Source organism: Rhipicephalus sanguineus, chromosome 1, assembly GCF_013339695.2.
Source record: "Rhipicephalus sanguineus isolate Rsan-2018 chromosome 1, BIME_Rsan_1.4, whole genome shotgun sequence".
Lineage (NCBI taxonomy): Eukaryota > Metazoa > Arthropoda > Arachnida > Ixodida > Ixodidae > Rhipicephalus > Rhipicephalus sanguineus.
This window is the reverse complement of record NC_051176.1, coordinates 236989438-237010107: the sequence shown is the minus strand read 5'-3', so window position 1 is coordinate 237010107 and position 20670 is coordinate 236989438. Positions and strand designations below refer to the sequence as shown.

The following is a 20670-nucleotide window of genomic DNA, read 5'->3' as shown; positions in this document are numbered from 1 at the left end:
TTCAGAGTGTACGCTCATACTGTGGTAATGTGGAAAATGCATAGAAACATTCTTTACCAACATTGAGCATTGTGCTAATTGTTATTAGAACTTACTGTTTGGCTAGTTGGTAACTCGTCATATTGAAGAAACTTGGTGCAACTTGGCATTCCCTCATTCACACACGCAAACACGCAAGAACACACCCCACAGAGTGCTAGTTGGTGCTGCATATTTGATGTTTCCCAGCATATAAGGCCAGGGCAAATGAAAGAGACGCTCACTGTGCTGAACTTCCAACTGAACTTTACTAATTGCAAGTATAAATGCACACTTCCTAACCCTAACCCCGAAGAACAAGAAGTAACAGGGCAGCTCACTAACATTGCGATCAGAAAAAAGCAGAATGGGTCAGGAAACAAACATACATGGGTAGCGGATATTCTAGTTGCCATTAAGCGAAAGAAATAGACATGGGATGGCCACGTAATGCGTAGGAAAGACAACAGGGGGTCAGTTAGACAACAGGATGGTTACCAAGGGATCGAAAATGCAGCTGAGGACGGCAGTGAGTTGGATGGAGTGATGAAATTAATAAGTTTGCAGGGATAAAATGGAATCAGTTCGCACGAGATAGATTAAATTAGAGATCATTGGGAGAGGCCTACGTCCTGCAGTGGACATAAAATTGGCTGATAATGATGATGATGATGAGACACAAAGAATGACTATCAGCGGAAGACATCACCAATATTGCATATTTCGCAATAGAAAATCTCCCATAGTCTTGGCGCTTTGTGAACCTTTGCACCAATAAACTTTCATAATGATAATAATAATAATAAAAATAATGCAATAAAAAATCACACTCATTGCTTGAAAGTGCAAGTGATGCCAACTGATGCACTTCTTATACCTTTTCGAAACTTCTGGTACTTGTATAATTTCATGTACAATCCTGTCGTTGCTTCTTGCTGTTGCTTCTCATGTACGTAGTTGAAAATAGTCTGGCAGTCACAATCCCAACAATGCCTAAATTGTCCACTGACAGCCTTTTCCATATTCTGGGCAAGTTGGAATTGGCTATGCATCTTTGCATAGGCGCTGTGTGCTGTGTCGTACCTTGCTTTTGTCCTTTTTTTTTCGCCGCCCGCTTCAAAGATGCTTTTCCATATTACAAACATGTTTTGTAAGACCTTTGTTCAGGCACATTCCGGTTTGACTTACATACTCGTTATTGCATGGTAATGGTGTATTATAAACAGTGCTGTGATCACGAAGCACGAACTTGTCTTTATGCTTAGTGAGGCATTTTGCCTAGGTCCCTGGTAGTGTTGACTTAACGCATTTTTGAGAACTTATCTAGGGCTCATTGGCTTGTTGCCAGTACACCTCACATTGTGACTAATCAGATGCAGGTATGGAATAACTGCAACTTTTGCCACTTGCTTTTGCATTGCACCACAGGATTTTGCAGCAGCGTGGCCAGCTTTCTTGACTGATTTCTGTAGACAACTGGCAGATTCCAAGCGCTTAGCATTTGTTGTGAAGCTGGACTGAGTAGTATGTGCGCAGGATTTAGCAAGCATGTTACTAAGTACATAGCCAAGCAGTACTTCCGTTTGCCAGGTTTGAGTGAGCTGAATTAAGCAACCCTTATTACACTGCTATGTGTGTCACATCTTTTTTCTCCCTATTGAAAGAAAGTGTACTGTGCACTGCCAAGCCACTGTATGGGTTCAGAGTCATCTTGTACCTGTGGGAAATAAAGTAAGGCAGTGATATCTCACTGCATGAAGGAGCATTTTGAAGTTTATACATGTGGTATATGCAAACGTAATCTGCACCTGTGCTGTGACACTAATGGCTTAATGAGATTGACAGCTGATATGATGTTGTCTAGTGCATACTAAGTATCCTGTTTTGTAATAGAACCCAGCATAAGAATTTGCTTTCTTATCTTTGTCATAAAAGCCAGTGCAGAACTAAGAAAAACGATGTTGTGCAGCAACGTCTGTATAGGGACAAAAAAAAAATAAGTTGGAGTCAGGATGACAGGTTGCACTACTGGAACAGCACTAGACTAATGTTACTGAAGATGGAGCTTGGTATGCCACGAAATTACTTAAATATACAGGATGCATCCAGGTAGTATTCATGTTGGTATGTGGGCCTACCCCATAATGTTTTATTTTAGGGCATTGTCTTAAATAGGCATTAACAAAATGTTGATCATAGTATTTAAAATTAAAACCTTGTTTACTACTCTAAATATGTAATAATATCTTCGGTATTATGAAATTTATTGCATTGTACAGTTGCAGTATTATGTGTATAGACACAAAATTCTAAAGATTGGCCTTTATTTGCTCCATTGATAAAATCTTATTCCATATTTTGCTGTCAAATGATTGTTAAGGAAACTGGTAGTGTAGCAATAAAACTTAATTTAGTGTTTTCCTTTATTCTCTGTATATGTAAATGAGCACTAAAGCAGACACCTTGTAGTACCGATGGCATGAGGCTTTTATGTAATATATCTTTCTTACTCCTGATCGCCTGGTATCCCTCAAACATGTTTCCCAACGTCAAAATATGTGCTGTGTCACTGCCATTATGAGTAAGCTGCACAGCCCTCCCAAGGTGGTTATTGGCGTATATGATAGATGTTGTGCTTTGTGGTGGTAGTTCATGGACTCAAACAACACACGGTGACAAAGCCTTTTGAGGTATAAATTGTGCAGAATATTTTTTGCAGTCTGTGGGTAATCGGGTGTAGGTAGTTATGACCAGTGGTTCTTTTTTTTTTCTAGTGTAAAGATCTCTTGAGATGTCGTAAAATTATGAGGCAAGCACTGCACAAGTTAACGTAATTTAAGTCTGTATGTTTTGAGTGTGAGACAAGCCTTTTAATTTTCTTAAGCTATCTTTACAAGTTTGCGTCTGTGCTCGGATGCTTGCATACTTGTTCTCATTCGTAACGCGGTGTGCTATGCTATGGTTATAAACGAGGTAACATAGACATTGTACAATTGCTGTTGTATTGTTTTTCATCTCAGCCACATTTCTTCTGTTTTTCGTGCAGTGATGAGCCAATTGCAGAACCAACCCGAAAAGAGGCCAAGGAAGGGGGTGGCAAACACAAAAAGAGGAAGCATAAGCACAAGCATAAGCATCATCACAGTTCCAAGGACAAGAAGCGCAAGTCGAGTGGTGACAAGGGAGCCCCTCCTCTAGACGTGGTGACCAATCAGGACACACTTCAAGTTAGCAACATGAACCTTGAAGAGTTGGAAGAGCAGAAGGCAATTTTACAGGCCAAGCTTTATACGCTTGTCCCTAGTGACTATGGAAGCTCAGATGAAGAGGTTCACAAGGGCAAGAAGACCAAGCTGTCTAGCAAAAGCCAAGACAGTGGCAGCAAGAAACATTCACGAACATCTTCTCTAGACCACAAGGCTGATCGGGAGGGAAAAAGTCGAGAGCATGCTCATTCTCGCAGTGATCATCATAAAGAAAGGGAAAGGGATGGCTCTCCTCGTTCAAGCAGGTTGGTTGGTTGGTTCATCCTTGCTGCCAGTGATTGCAATTCGTGCACAATTTGTTTTTGTTAGTGCAAGGCCAGAAGTGGCAAACAATTTATTGGCATTCAGCATATAATACTTGAAACTGTCTCAAGTATTGATTAAAAAAAATTTCAAGAAATATGCATTTCAGGCACAGGTACATGCATAAAAGTCATGTGCTGTAGATTTTATTGTATTTCATGCATTTCTGAGTACTTTATTAATGTTCTATTATTTTATTGTACAGGCCAAAGTATAAGTTCCTTGTGCTTCCATATTTGTACTGTTCTCTGAGCTTGCAAACCTGTGAGATAGATGATGATTTAATGAACCAGAGCATTCACTTGGCCAGCCAAAAGAAAGCACACATAACTGACTGGTCTCGTAGACGTGTCCTGTACCTTGCGACATGATAAAAACTGTTGCCTAAGCAAAGGCATGCTGATGTACATCGTGCTTGCATACCTTTAAAGGACCCACCCCACCACACCCCATTGTAAATTTTGGTTATGTACCGGAAGTTGTAAGGCACCATCTGTGTAGTGTTTTACTCAATTTTTTTAATTGCTGTGTTGTTGGAGGAGATAAGAAATTGAAATGTCCTGTTACCTTGCTGCCAGCAGGGCAGAGCTGCTACACACACACTATCGCCTTTTACCTCGGCTAGTGTCTGCAAGTGGTTTTCCTTCCCTAAATTCTTCCATCTGCCATAGCCAAAGGACTGTGTCATGTTCATGTGGCGAGCTCTACCTGCTTTTTCCCTTCTCCTTCTATTTTGTTTTGTGGCATATTTACAGCGGCAGCATTGCATGTTCCCCGTTGGATGGGGTACCGTAGCACTGTGCTATGGCCAGTCATGTTCCAAGCAATGCAGGTTGATTAATAAAATGCTTTGTTGGGCGCATTGGTTCATTCTGTAATACATTGAGCGCAAACGGACGGGACACAAGAAGCGCTCGTGTAGTCGAGCACTCGTGTAGTCGTCATGTCTTCTTGTGTCCTGTTCATTGGCACTCAGTCTATTACACAATGCAGGTTGCATAGGGAATTTGTGTGTGTCACCTTGACTCTTGCCTAAAATGCAGCTTGTTTGAAATTTTTACCAATTTTGCACCACGGGGCTGTTTCATCTTGAGAGCCATTGTACAGTACAGCACTCACCGACTCAGAACATCATAAATTTCTTGAGTGAGTGAGTGACATATCTTCAATTTTGCACAATTGCTGAAGTGTAAATAACAAGCTCTGAGAACAACTAGTATCAGTATACCATACTGCTTTTGAAGCAGGCAGATGTAATTAGAAATTAAGTTTTACAAAATTGGAAATTTAAAGTTCTTGTTTCTCTAGTAATATTGCTGTCACATATTTTGGAACTTTTATTGAAGGGAAACTGGCCTGTCCTTCCTAAGGTCACCCCGACTGTAACATATTGAAGTCATAATTTCCATAAGAAAATTAAACTTGCTTTTTTTAATTCTGGCCTTGGTGTACCCCGAGAAAACAAAGTAGTAAATAATTGTTGAACTGGAGCATATTGAACATGAGTCTTTATTTCACCAGGAAAGCCCACACTGAAAAGGCTCAGCAAGATGCCGCCAGTCCAAGCCAGAAACGGTCCATGCAGAGGAAGGAGAGCCCTTCACGACACCGAAAGAGCCCCAAGAAAAGCCCCTCAAGGCGAAGCTCTCCGTCCCGCAAGTCACCGTCACGGAAATTGTCACCGAGTCGAAAAATATCCCCCAGTCGCAGGGTTTCTCCTGGTCGCAAGGGCATGTCTCCAGGCCGCAGATGCTCTCCAGCCCGAAAGGGGTCTCCTTCACGAAGAGCGTCATCTCCGAGGAGAGCGTCACCTTTGCACCGGGCGTCACCTCGAAAGGTATCCCCTTCACGCAAACTCTCACCTGCTCGGAGAGCTTCACCATCTCGGAGAATGTCACCAGATCGCAGGGCATCACCATTTCGAAGATCACTTTCACGAAAAGAATCCCCAGTACGAAAAGTCTCACCTGTACGAAAGAGCTCGCCCAGTAGGAAAACTTCACCATTGAGGAAACTTTCACCACCCCGCTACCGAGGACCAGAGTTTGAGCGACGGCGCTCATTATCACCAAGGCGTGCCGGAGATCGACATGTTCCTAGAAGTCCTTCGCCTCGACGTGCAGCTCCTCGGCGGCTATCACCACCCAGGTATGCTGGAGTACCCCTTACTTTTTTAGTAGACACCTTCTAAGCTTTTTTTAAAGAAGTGTTGTTGATGCTGTTTGGTTGATCATTTCAAAATTGCTTTATGTTTACAATGCTTTACGAGCATGGTACTTCACTTTTCTAATTAGGTTGGAAAAAATAGGCATGGTTTGCTTAAACAGCTTCCTGTTGGGGTTCACGGAGCACTTTCAGTGAACCTTGCCAATGCAACTTCCCCCAACACAGTGCATACAGTGGCATATAAATACAGCCTGGTTATGTGCAAAATATCAAAACAGTGCAAACTGTGTGTTTGTAGATGTGTCATCACTTGTTTTTTTCCAATGAATGCGAAAAATTGTGCTCAGTTGTTTTCTTGCTCTGTAGACAATAAGACACGTTCCATTTGCATGCTAAAAGCACTAATCCAAGTGTTTTTTAGGATGTTAAACCCCATCTATTCACTAAATCAATCTCGTTTCTCATTTGACCTTTATAAGGACCATGAATATAAATTATTTTGTTAAGAAAATTAGTTGTCAATGTTAGTATGTAAAAAATATATGCTTACAATGAATATTTGCTACCACTAAGGTATATTCGTGTCAGATGTAGACCTGTACACACTACAGAAAATAAATTAACTGATTACAGCTAGTTCGTTCAAAAATGTGAATCATTGTTACCAATTATTGCCCCAAGAGAGTAATTGAGGAATTACTGAAAAGTAATTGATTACTCCTACTTTACTTTCCTCCCAACTTTCATTAACATTGTACAAATACAGCAGATAGAACGAGCTGGCTGTGCTATTTGCAAAATATTTGGTGGTCATCTTCTCACATTTCTTTTTAAAAACATCAGCAGCTACACTGAAAACTCCCTAGGTGTGTGTGCTGGAGAGCAGGGCAGTGGTGCAATGCACAGGAATATTTTGTGCACTAGAATGCAACTATATCTTCCTAATGCTTGCTCCTTGATCCTCCATGAAGCTTTGCATATGATAGGGCTCAGACTCCTTTGGAGAAGGTGCTCCTGCTAGTGCCATTGAAAAGGTGAAATGGCCATCACTACTGAGCCACATTAGAGTAGTTCAGCCAATTGGCCAAAATCTGGTCGTGTGTTAACATAAGCATCGAAACAGGTACTGAACGCCCAGTTTATATTGTCTGAACATGTGTAACCACGAGGTTAAAAGTGGCAAAACAGCAGCTGTTCCACAGTAATACCCACCAAATTAAAGTGCAAACAGATGTGCTGCCTGTTAAACCTTCTTATTGATAAAGTAACTGATGGCATGTAATACATTTTGCAAAAAATTAAAAAAGTGAGCATAACTGACTAAAAAAAGTAATTCATTAATTGCAAAAAATTAAAAAAGTGAGCATAACTGACTAAAAAAAGTAATTCATTAATTGCAAAACATTATTGCTTGTAAGTAATTGCTTGAAAGTAATGAAGGTGATTACTCATGAGTAATCAATTACATGTGATCTGTTACATACAATTCTGATCTAATGTGACTTCGTTTTAATGAGGTTTGGCTGTATCATTTCATTATTTGTTTAGATATGGTTCATTCAGCATCGGGTAACATTTCATTTTTTGTCAGGAAACCTCTGATTTAGCATGTCGTTGGAACGTTGACATTGTGACTGCTTATTGTGTGGTGGTGCCATCTTAGTTAAGCTTCTAATTAAAAATATTGATATGCTGCCTCTGTAATTCAGTGTATTGTTGTTGCCACCACCTTACTGTCTGCTTCAGCATTTCGACTATAAGTAGAAGTTTCAAGGTGTCAAAACTATGCTGGCTCATGTGAAACTATAACTAGCTTATTTTTAGCATGGTTCCTTCCCAGCCTGGGCCATGTTTTTCAATAATTGATTTAAGATTTGTGAACTTGATAGAGGATTGTAATCCTGCACCTACTGATGCTGCAATTGAGGTGAATTAATGTGCTACCTTGTGGATGTGACGTTGATGCTATATCCAGGGCATGTAGAGCACATTCTATACAGCATTATGCTAGTCGCAACATTTGGCATTAGTAAAAAAATGCAAAGGCTGAGGCAAGGAACAATAGCTGCAAAAGAAAGATTTCCAAAGGTGGTCAACCTAACTCGATATTGTTGTGAACAGATAACAAAATGGAAAAATGTCCAGTTCGATCAAGGAAATGCTTTGTTGACTGTGGCACATTTTCTTCCTTATTTTAAGGTTAGAGGCCAAACAAGTGCAGTATTTTGATCATGTAAACACTTAAAATACTTGGAACTAAATATATGGGAGACCTGGAAAAGCTTTAGTCAATTAAAAAAAGTGGTGTGATTGCTGTTTGACGCTACGGTCCACTGAATATAAAAGAAAAAAAGAACCTACTTATAACATAATTGACCTACTCTTTGTAACAATGCTGTTGTCCCTTGAAGTTTAATTTGGTACCTTACGCTTTGCAGTGGAACTTGACAGCAATATTGAAAGCATAGCGGGTTGTTTTTCATTTCTTATACAGCATTTGTTATTTTATTCATACAGGATTCTATGAAGCCATGGCTTTCTTTTGTAGTAATGTTCTTGTGACTTCATGTCAATATATGGATGAATTGTGTTGTGTTTATTTGCAATTTCAATATAACGAAATTTCGTTGCTGCCACAGAAAAACACATAGGCAGTAAATTGAAACTGCGATGGCTAGCAGTGGTACCTACTCTCCATTAGTCCATCTGGCTGTATATGGAAAAAGAAAAAAAAGAAAACTGACTTATAACACTTCTTTTGAACCCATAGATATTGGTGACTGAAGTTTCAGCATTGTCACATAACAAGAAATGTGACAGCTGTGAACGAAGTTACTGCAATTCAGGTTGTCGCCTTCTTTATATGCGATTATGAAGTGATCATTTTTCTGTTATCTGCGAAATCTCATGGTGTATTCGAACTGTTTCGAGAGCAGAAGTTCAGTATAATGAACATAGGTATTTACGAAAGTAGGATAATTGTCCAAGGGGCTTATTTTTCTGTGTTATACACAACTAATGAAATCGACAGACAGTTAAGCAAAGGAGAGCATAGGGGATGGTATTTGTGGTTTCCTAATTGTATTGTAATGATTCTTACTTAAATTGAAAAAAACATTAAAGTGGACAAAAAAATCACCCTTTCCATCGGTGGGATCCGAACCCACAACCTTCGAAGGTTGTGAAAGAAAAGATTCGGTTGGAGACTGTATTTTCATAAAAGATCACATTTCAACGTAGCAGCATTTTGCTATAATAATTGTTAGGGTTTTATGTTCCAAAACCACAATGTGATTATGAGAGATGGCGTAGTAGAGGGCTCCAGAAATTTTGACCACCTAGGGTTTTTTTAACGGTACTCCTAAATCTAAGCACACGGGCCTGTGGCATTTTGCCTGGATCGAATGCGGCCACAGCGGCCGAGATACAATCCCACGACCTTCGGGTCAGCAGTGAGGTACCTTAACCAGTAAATCGCCATGGTAGGTTTGGCATTTTGATATGACAAAGTGAAGTGCCAATATGAGCGTCTTCATTATATGTTCAGGTTTAGCTGTATGTGCTCTTGTGAACTCTGCAATGCATTTTGGCAGGAACATTGGCCGGGAACCTAGCAGGGAAGCAAACCGGGATGTTCGGCGAGACAGCCGGGAAGCTGGGCGGGAGCGAAGCCCCCGACGACCAAGGCCCCGCAGCCCAATGCGGCGCAGAGCTGGGCATTCACGGAGCCCTCGAAGAGGTGATGCTCGGACATTGGCTCGGCGAAGCCGCTCTCCTCATGGCATGAACAGGTAAACCACTAGTACTGGGTTATTATTTAACTTTTAACAGCAAGTAGATAAATAAGTTTCCTGATGCAGGTAGTTATGTTGCATACAATTGGGAATGTTACAGCTTACTGTGCTTGGGCACTGTGTAATGGCAACAGTTTGCAAAAGTTCAGATCTTATCACAATTTTCTTTCTGAGCCAACAGTTCCTGCCATTCGGTGGTTCCTGGCCCTACATTTTTCTTTACATCTTCTTTTTTCATGATGCCCACTAATCCACATGCAGCCACATGGCTAAAACTCTGCCAGATCTTGGGTCACACTCCCTGATCAGAGGCGAGAGTACCTCTAAGTGCTCTGGGTGGGAGCGTGGTTCGAAAGAATCTCTGAACGCACCGTGTATGAAGTGCTGCAAATGTGCTATGGAAATGAGTGGAAGTCCCGCTGGTATCAGACCAAAATGAATTGTCAGAGTGCACATTGCCATAGGTGGCTATAGTCATCATCATGAGCCATGTGGGAATGACAGGGACATCGAAATGGTTAAAGCTTATTAGTGCCTTTATAGCCTTTATTCTTGCATTTACCATTCCATATACCATTGCATTTGGCACCACCTACATTGGGCACTTGCTGTTATATGATCACCATCCTTGATTGTGTTGATAGCAACCGTGATTTTGTCTACAGCGTTTGTGGCAAATAGTACATAGTTTTGTTTTGACTCGGTGCACATAGGCCGCCTGCCTTCAGGTCTGCCTAGTCGCTAACCATGATTGCATGGTCAGTCATGGCTTTGTAAAGAGCGATCACAGCTGTGGAGGAGTATATGTATCAAAATGTTGCCTTTGTATATGGTGCCAGTCATAGGAGTCCCGCCAGGACAGATGAGGGTGTGGTGGACTGTACTTTCTTCGCTCAAGCTGTTGGTGCTCACGGATGTCTCGCGGTAACAAAGGGTTTTTATCAAAGTGGTCGGGTCCTAATAAGCGAATGGTGCTGTGTGGTAGCCTTACTGTTGTTCGATTTCTATTACAAATCTGTATTGTCTAAAAAAAAAAAAAAAGCACCCTTTATTGTCAATATATAAAATATTATAATGTATCAAATTAACTTTATGTAGAACTCTTCTGTGATCCCCATCAGATTCAATATATCGGCATTTGACCGTAGTTTAAACAATAAATGACACCAACGAAAAACCAATAGTTTATTATTGTGTTATTTATTATTTAAACTTAAATTAGCAGTAATTCTTTGATGATATGTTGCCACTTATCATTTTAAGCCTTTCAAATTTTTTTTTTTTTATTTGACTGTAACATAGGTTGTTTGTTCTCATGATCTTTCTTCATACATTATCTTCGTGTTGTGCATTGCAGGAACGATGAACGATCTAGGCACAGTCGGGATCACTGGGACCGCAGAGATGATAAAGGGCGTCATGCAAACAGCTCAAGAAAGAAGCCAAAATCACCTTCCTCTTCATCTGAGGAGTAAGCTTACCTGAACATGATACTGAAGTTGATTCTGTATGATGCCTTGCATGAACGAGCTGTTCGTGTAATTTTCAAGGGAAGGACACGTAAATCAAGATGTGGTCCTCAACGGCGGTCCTCAATTAAATATTCTTAACAATTACCACACCACTTTTGCCATGTTTGCATGGCCTTTCATAATGAAGGAAGCTCATTTTATGGGCTCTGCTGTCTATTACTCCTGGCAATGCAGAATATGATGCCTAATGTCGAGGGGTGGATATGAATAGACTGGAAAGCCAGTGAATATTTTGGGCGGAGTTGCCTTAGCCTGTCAGTTTCCTACAATGCCTACACTTGTGCAGGCTACATTCTCATTTCAAGTTATTCTTAGCATTTGCGCTGTTTCATATTGTTATGTCAAAAGCAATCAGTGAAATTAAAAGTAAATGAATGATGTAGTGGGGCACTAATATCTGGAAGCAACAACCGTCACTTGCTGGGTGCATGCTAGTGGTGCCACAGTAGGCACCACAGTAAATACAGGTGGTTTTCCCAGGTGCTTGTCGCACCAACAAGCTTCCAGAAGCACCTGGCTTGTTGGTGAAAGTTCACCATTGTGCAGATCAAATAGGGATTGAAGAACGAGCACATACAGTGGCATTGCATACTAGAGGAACCTGAACGTGCTGTGCTTTCAGGAAGTCTTTCCATTTAGTAGTTTTATGTGAAGAACTGGTAGATTTATTCATGTCCTTCAAGGTTAGCTTACATTTAATGTTGAAGTAGCATCGATTGGAGATATGTAGCAGTTTTACTGATTTTCTTATTCAGCATGTATTTTACTATTATCAAGCTTTACCAAAGTGCAGCAAAATACAGTAAAACCTCGTTAACTTGAAGTCACTGGGGAAAATCTTTGAATGAAGATGATTTTCGAATGAACGTATGAAACAATGGGATCTAGGGAACTTTGTATTACTGAAACTAATCATAGGTCTGGTAGTTTGCAGCTTCAAGGGTCATGTTTTCCAGCAGTACTTGGTCCCAATTTCACCGCAGACCATTTGAAACAACAGCCTTATGGAGCTATACAGCAACGCCGCATAATATTGTTGATTGATAGGTGAACTACCTCAGCCTTGTTTCTGCCAGCGCAGAAAGAAATAAAAGTATATACAGTAAAACCCCGCAGATACGTTTCTCAAGGGACCGTAGGAAATGAACGTAAGAGACTGGAAACGCAAGAGCCGAAAAACAGGAAAAACGACAAAATATTGGTACAGAATTTTATTTCAATGCTTACGCGTGAAAGAACCGTGTAACGTTGCCTGGTGCTTTTACTCATGTCCGAGCAGCACGAAAAGTTTTTCGAGCACCTGCAGTCTCGCATCCTTTTCATAAATATAGTGCCACCACGGCCGACACCTGACAAGCGATCGCTTATGGCGATACCTCCGCGAGGTTGTCGGCGGTTGCGTCAGTGTCGCCGAGCAATACTGTAGGACCATTGGCATACTGTCGGACCACCGTGGCTTGTAGTAAACGGTCGAACGCCTCGCGAAAGTAGAAGTTCCCCCGAAAGCGGCTCCACCAACTCCTAAATTTCGTCACTGGTGCACACATTGGCGCACTCAGCCACGGTCTAGTCGACGGATAGAAACGCGGAGCTGGGGACGGCGTCATCCATAGAAATGTAATCAACGTATGTGATTTTTTTAGCACCAACAGCTGTAGGCGTGAAAGAACTAAGCACACGCAAGCACGACCAGCGCGGCGAGTCCAACAACGAACCGTGCGCACGACCACGTGAACTCCAACCAGCTCGAACAACTCCGACAAATAAACGCCAACGCGATGGCAGAAGTAAATGTCTCTCTCGGAGGTCTTGCTTTCGTAAGTAATTACGTCATAGACGCCACGCTTGTAATACAAATCTCAAAGGCTATGCTTTTGTCATAAGTAAATGCCAATCTCGAAGGCCTTGCTTTTGCAGGCACTTACGTCATAGACACCATCTTTGCATTACGGATCTCGAAGGCTATGCTTTTGTTTGTGCAACGGAAAGTATCTGTCGCTTGCGCCATAGAGTTTCCTAAAATTAACTAGAGGGGACTCTGGCACTGCGATCGTTCAGCCACCATGGGAATGATGGGTAGCACACAAATTTGCCTAGTCTTCGTACTTGCGGGCTTCAAACGCACTTGTGGCTTTGTTTATTGCTGTGTTTTGGTTTTCTTTCGGATAAAAGAATGGATCGTTGTGAACTTCGTGACCATATTTGAATTGGTGAGCCTAAAATGGTTAAAGTGGTGAAGTGGAACTGTTGAACGTTTGTTGAACGTTGTCTTGCGACAAAGCGGATGCAGGCAACGCCCAGCCAAACGAAGCCGAAAGTACGAAGTTTAGACAAATCCGTGTACTACCCATCATTCCCATGCTGGCTGAAGCGCCATGCGTTGCAGCTCCCATAGACACTAGCGCCAGAGTTCCCTCTGGTAAGTATTGTAGGAAACTCTATGGCTTGCGCCTCTCATGCGGCTAATGTTACGGTCAAACCAGGCCAAGCTGCGTGAAAAGTCACCATGGCCGCTCTCTTAGGTACTCACTCGGTCGGCTCGGAGCACACTTCGCGACGTATGATACGAGAACGGTCCCACAGTTACGACTTAACAGTGGGTTCTCAATACATTGTACCCTATGGGAGCTGTGCTGGGACTGGCGGAAAACGACGTAACAGCCGGGAAAACGCACTAGAAAGGAACGTAACAGCGGGGTTCTACTGTACGCAGTTGTACTTTACGGACAGCTTAAATACGTGCCTGTGGAGAAGACGTGATGCACTGCAACACAGAAGTCCCACGCGAGCATGTCACATGCTCCTCACAGTGTCAACACGTCATGATGTAGCCCTTCTACCATTCCTTTTGGGAAAAAGGAAAAAAGTAATAAAGGCCAGTCTGACAGAATTCACAATGTATGCTGGCTGGAAAGCGTGACCCTTGGAATTTTCAAATTAAGTTTTCAAAGGTGTAACAAGCAAGCACTTCGCCAGCAGCGACAGTGCACAAGTTACTGAAGCAATACCAATCAGAGGTCCACATACACCAAGAATTCTGTCACACTGGCCTTTATTATTCCTTGCTTTTCGCAGAAAGAATGGGCAAATGGTCGCATCCTGACGCACTGATGCTTCGAGGAGCACGTGACTCACTGCCCGCGTGTGACCACCATGTTACAGTGAAGCATGTCTTCTCCTCTGTAGGGAAGCATTTCACACTTTTCAGCCCTATAAACCATAGAATTTTTTTTTTGTCCTGGCAGCAATGAGGCTGGGGTGAACCACCTATCAGCATTGCTGTGTGGCGTTTCCTTATGGCTCTGTAAGGCTGTCGTTTGCAGCAAAATTGACAGTCCTGTCAAAATCAGGATCAGGAATGGCCACATGCTTGAATTAACCAGACAGGCACAGGCTGCCACTTCAAATTATCCAGTCATATCTGCATTAGAAAATATGGTACCACAGAAATTCTTCGAACTGAGTGGGATTTCACAATAACAGTCTAAATAATAAAGGTTTTACTGTACTACAGTCCTTCTGCTCGAGAAGAGCAGTCCCTTCTTCACCAGTGGTTTGGAGTCATAATTTTGTTACTTCCAGAGCTGCTTCAAAATGCGTTAGTACCTCTTGCACGCCATGTGCCAAACAGGTCAAACACCATTTAATTTGCCCACATTAAACCTTGTCTGTTTTCACCGGTTCCTTTAGTGGGGACCCTGCTCTTTAATATATATATATTTAAATTCTTGATTGTTTTTCATGAAACTTGCTTAGTTTACGTATATTTGTGTGCTGATTTCAAATATGCAATTGTGGAGCTTTTCTAAAAGAGCCAACTCCATTTTAATTAAGCCGAATTGAGAAAAATGCAGTTGTTTGCTATCGACAATATGGTCGAGCGTGCCCGAACAATTTTTTGCCAGCGCGCTTAGGTCACCAAAATACCTCAAAGCTATATTGCAGTTAATATGTATATAGCTCACTATCGTTGGTGTTTGGGAGTAAAATTTGGATTTGGCTCTTTTAGACTGGAACCTTTTATTTGGGCTTGAATTGGCTGTGCAAAGAAGAATTGGCTGTGCAAGAAGCAGTGAATGAATGATATTGCACTTTGCGACAAAATTAATATCATCCTTGTGCTTCCGTTGGTGCCATCCTTTGTTGCTACTTTGTATCACTACTTTGTATCACAATAATATGGAATGAGTAATGTATGTAGTAAAACAAGAATGGGTGTTCTAAACCCCTTTGTACAAGAGTTATGGTATGTTGAACATTTATGAGTGAAATCCCAGCGTGACATAGACTCACTCGCAAATGTTAATCATACCGTAACTTTTGTTCAGATGGGTTTAGGACATCCATTCTTATTTTACTACATAGTACAGTACCCATTCCAGATTATTGTGATATGCTGATTTACTTTGCAACTCCCTCAGTTTAGGAAAAATCCTTGCTCCCAGAAAGGCACATGAAATGTCTGATAGTATTTAAAAAAGTAGATATTGTACTAGAAAAACTGTTGTTTATTTGAAACAAGATCCTATGCATAAACTCGGCAAGTTTCATTAAAATTGATCAAGAATTTAAAAAACATTTAAAAACTACCCCCCTTCCCCTTAAAGAGGTACTCACACGAAAATTTAAGTTGTTTTTTTGCGTCAAACGAAAGGCCAAGCCCTCAAGAGCCTAGAAAATGTAGTGCTAAGCGCGAGTGCACCCTGAAAAAGCAATTACAGTATGTTTTTAAAAGCTAGTTTTGGTTCCTACTGTACCCTGACGTCACAACATGAGCACATGAGCTTCTCGTCATGTGCTCGCACAATATATAGTGACATTTCCACGGCTGCTGCACACCGTGGCTCCGTTGGTGATGCACAAGTGGCCATTTTGAATGTTTTGGTGACGCACAAGCGGCCCATCTTGGAAGTTTTGGTACCTGACGTCATCACAACTAGCCAGACTGCTGCGTGAAGTCACCAGAATTAGTACTGTAGTCTGACGTCAAGCTAGTGTCGATGTCGGTGGGTGTGCCATGGAAAAATTGGCTTTAATATCCAAATAAAATATCTTATCAGCATTTGCTGATTTTCACACTTGCTCAGAGCAGTCTCTGCATACAGGAGATTTCTATGGCAGAGTAAACTCGCCTTCGAAAAAAGGTGTCAGTACCCCTTTAATCACTGAACCTGCACTTAATAAAAATAAATACATAACAGCATACATATTGACCTTAACAAACGCGAGATATATTTAGCAATGCTTTTTTTTTGCTTACTATGTTGTGTTGCAGTTTGATGGTAGTTACACTCACTGGCAACAATTTATATTGATAGAACTTTCTGTTCTGCTTACTTTCATGATGGTTTTACCAAAACTTATCTTTATTGTAACTTTGCCAGGCTCATCCAAGAGTGTTGTTATATTCTACCTTTAATCGACAACTTTTTTATTTGCTTTGCATTTTTAAAACTAAACAATTTTCTGATTTTTTTAATAGGATTGATGATATCGAAATCGAGGAGGACGAAGATGAAGAGAAGGTGATTGAACGGCAACGACAGCAACGGCAGGAACTGCTTAAGGTGTGGTCAGCAGTAGTTTATAATGTCCTGCCTAACATCTGTGATATAGATTGTCATTTCAGCTCGGCTTTCATGTGCAACTTTGTAGAATTGTGATGGGGCTCAATTGTATTGGTATAGTATAGAGCAGGGGCCTCAAACTCACCTCAGCTAGTGGGCCACAGTCACGAAATTTAGTCCCACAAGGGCCGCGACAGTGAAGATGGTAGTGGGGAGGAGAGTGGGAACAAAATGTCGCCACATGTTCCTATTTGAAAGAATGCCTTTCCCGTATCCCATATATGGGTCATATATGAAGGCGATTTGACATAGTGTTTCGAAAACCATATCGCTACTGATTTCTAAAATGACTACCTAAAATCTGGACTTCGATTCTGAAATATAGAGTTTTCGTTTCACGGTGGTGTTTCACCTCATTGTGACTGCATGGAGTGCCTCACAAAAAAAAGTTCTTGAGACCAATCCCGTCTCTGTAGCTTACCCGAACAAAGCGCTATTAATTGCAATAGGTGAAGAAATAATGCAATAACCATTTAGCAAAGTCACAAAACATTATTCTATGTAAAGCCACGGACCGTTGGCAAAAGGTGGCACGCGGGTCGTGTATTTGATACCCGTGGTATGGAGGGTGGTTTACTAGGAGATAAAAATTAAAAAATTAAAACACAGGGCATCTAGTGCAATTTTAATCCTTCATGTAGATTAGCCCATTAAGTGGCAGACATTATTTGCGCAAAAAATCGAAATATCTAATCAGCAAATGACCAATTGCTGCATGGTTGTTGTCGGAAAATACAAACTGTATCTCTTGAAGACATATTCAAATGAAAGAGATTTTGCATATGCCAACAGTTTTGAGATATGTTTCCAAAATAATGTGTTAAAAGTCATTTGCATTCTCATTGCTTTTATTTATACCTTAATGCTTAATATGGTGGTTTGTTTAAAAAATGTAAGTTCAACAACGGTGTATTTTGCTACGAGGTAGCACTGTACTTACCTCAGAATGGGCGCTACTACCAATACACTGATACAGTCAAACCTCTATATACCAAATGTAAATGTAATGACATTGTCAGTATAACAAAGTATTTAATTTTTTCTAACTTCATTTCTATAGAGCACCATGCATCAATATAATAGAGGATGTTTATTTGTGGTTTTGATATATGCTGATGAAGTTTTGCTGTTGCCTTAAAGGAAGAGCAAGTCTGTAAATTGAAACAGTTCTGCAGGCGGCAGGGATCATATGGTTGAATTACAGTGGCTGTTTGTGAATGCACTTTTCACATCACGCGGCATTTGAAACATGGCAGCAGCTGAAGCTGTTTTGGCTGGATTATGAGCCAAAAAGTAGCAGTGTTAGAGTTCCCTGTTCAGTTAGTTTTCAACGAAGCTTCTTTTTACAGTTAGTTACTATAGTCATCACCATTTTTTCTTTTTGTTACTGTAAAAACAGCGCTCAAAATACACAAACATTAAGTTTTATTTATTAGGAACCTTGTACAGGTGGATGAGTCAAGTTACTTGGTTGCATGTGAGACAAGGCATGACGGTAAAAGAGCCTAAACACAAGTTTAAAATCATGCATGTTCTGCTTTTATTTCATGACTTGCATTACGCTTTTATTTGGTCAGTGACTGCCAGCCAGCCAGGTGCTGGAAGAGATGCAGTGCTAATGACTGTCCTGTTAACCTTCCAGGGACAAAGTTAGTCCATTATATCCATTTGGAAGTGAATTTACTTAAAATGAGGTGTCATATATATGGATCTCTATGGTGATTTCAAAAGGAACCTTATTTATACTTTGTTTAAGCATTATTTCTTACAGCCTGTTTCATTATAGCGAGGTTCAAGTCTATGTGTAGAAGCTTACATAACGTCAAGATAATTTTTTGTTTGTTTTAATAAACACAGCATTGAACATTTCCATGTCCCTTTTTCCAGAGATTGGGTGTTGAGAACCAAGTTGAAAGCAGTGGATTTTCATCTCCAGTGCATTCACGTGGTAGTGGAACCCACACTCCAGATTCTGTGACCATTGATAACATGGTGAGGCTTATTATGTTTGTAACACTATATATGTATATATGTATATTATATGGTGAGCACATGTGATGCATCTTGCTGCCCCTAGCTTAACAAGCAAAGAAATTAACTTGTTGTTTGAAAGTGCGTTCTTATTTATACTAAAGGCTGCGTGTAATCGTTGCCAAGCTGTATAAACTGTCTGCCTATAGTCGCCATCTTGCTTTGGTAATGGCAATGGCACTGCTGGGCTGGATCTGGCTGAGTTTTGGCAAACGGAGTTTTAGTTTGGGTCTCATATTGGATTGCACCACTGAGGAATTTTTCCAAAAAATTTTTCAAGCAAAAACAAAAGCGAACGTGCTAGCATCGGATAAATGCAGTAATAGCTCATTGTGAACTACTGTTTCTGTGTGAACTCTTGCTGGAGCAGATAGAAAACTGGTGAGTTTGATGGGGGATGGCATGTCTTTGAGGCATTGACTGTACCCTAAGCACCCTAAAGTTTCATGCTGCTGCTCTTAGAACCATTGCTATGGTCACCATTAGGGTCGGGTGCCTGTAAGATTACCAGCCATGTTTGGATTGTTCAGCGAAGGCTAATTTCAGCATCAAAATAATGAGAGCTTGGTCCGAAAGAAATATACGGGTGTCGGTTGTTACTCTCATTTGAGATCAAATAATGAAAGTCAAATTAACTGGAGCTCAAGTAACAGAAGGCCACTGTAATTTGCATATAAATTTTTGTGGGGCCTCTTGCACTTGAGAAACAAATGACGTAGTACACAGTAGTGCAAATGTACAAAAGAGCACTCGTTACACCTTCTCTACAGTGATCCAGCGAGTCGAATCATACAGTGAATGTGGCACGCGGAGATAACACATTGTGAGATCGAAGAAGTTCAATTTGCCATGCCAGGATATCGAGCGAGTAATATTCGCCCCCACCAGAAACCCCAAGCTTACGCTGTTTGTGGGTGATGTCTTGCGAACAAACAAACACATTTGAGGGAACGTGAAGGCGTCTGTCGCACAGTCCCATGAAGTTCCCAGCCGACCATGTGCGACGGCGATTTTCAGCCGAAGAGAAAGAAACAAGTTCCTCTTGTGCCTCAGTTACACTAAATCGGTTGGCCTGGTAGATGTACACACTCATTGCTATCTTTATTTCGTGGGTAAAAACATTTTTTGTGCTTTCCACTACATATGAAAGAACTGATTGAATGACTTCAGTGATGATGAATGGTGGCTATGATGGCTTTGGCAGTATGATGCTGTCATTTAAAAGGCTGTTTTGGTTGGTACTGTGGCACCTCATGTTGCTATTAATCCATTACTGCATGATGTGTTGTATGGTAACCTTCAATTTTATTTTACCTACTTCATGAAAAGATCTTTAGCTTACTAGTGTGTTTTCCCCCCCCTCACTCAGATTTCACAGACGGACAGTATTCTTTTAGTATTTTTATTGGTCAGGAGTGCACTAAACATCTTTGCTTGCCCAAAGTAGAATGGTGGCTGACATCTTTGCCCAATGGTGGCTTTTCATTCCAAAGTAGAATGAAAAGCCACCACTGTATGCGCATCTTAATGTTGGAGAAATGAGTTGCTGCAGAGGTGTGGACTGGAGATTAAAAGGGCATGGCATGGGGCCCACTTCATTCCAAGAGCTAATGGTAAAAGCAGCAGCAAGCTCTTAAGACGAAGGATGTACAGTTAAACCTTTCATAATGCACCTCCATACAATGAATTCCTCGATATTACAAAGTTTTTCTATTCCCCACTATTACTCCATAGAAGCGCATGTATTTGTGACTTCTATGTAACAAAGTGGCAGCGGGAGACGCCCTTGATAATAACGAATTTTTGCCGCTGACAACCTAGGGATTTTGACCCGAATTTTGTCATTTTGGCACGAGCAGGAGCCACATGCATCTTTTGTGGTTGACCCGCTGACAACGAAGCGCGAAGTAGCGGCATCGCGCATGGCGCGCTC

The 20670-nt window shown here is 41.1% G+C and overlaps 1 protein-coding gene across 3 annotated transcripts in view; it reads left to right on the top strand.

Annotated features, from left to right (window-relative positions):
* Positions 1-20670, top strand: part of LOC119375118 (serine/threonine-protein kinase PRP4 homolog) — an 86055-nt gene that overhangs the window by 7496 nt on the left and 57889 nt on the right. For all 3 annotated transcript variants that reach the window (XR_005180349.2, XM_037645317.2, XM_049420406.1), the window contains exons 2-7: positions 3065-3529; positions 5109-5735; positions 9347-9544; positions 10905-11018; positions 16562-16646; positions 18594-18698. Coding sequence is in view for 2 of the 3 variants with exons in the window: in XM_037645317.2 (XP_037501245.1) it covers positions 3065-3529; positions 5109-5735; positions 9347-9544; positions 10905-11018; positions 16562-16646; positions 18594-18698 (1594 nt within the window). In the remaining variant the exon portion in view is untranslated. The remainder of the gene's footprint in view (positions 1-3064; positions 3530-5108; positions 5736-9346; positions 9545-10904; positions 11019-16561; positions 16647-18593; positions 18699-20670) is intronic.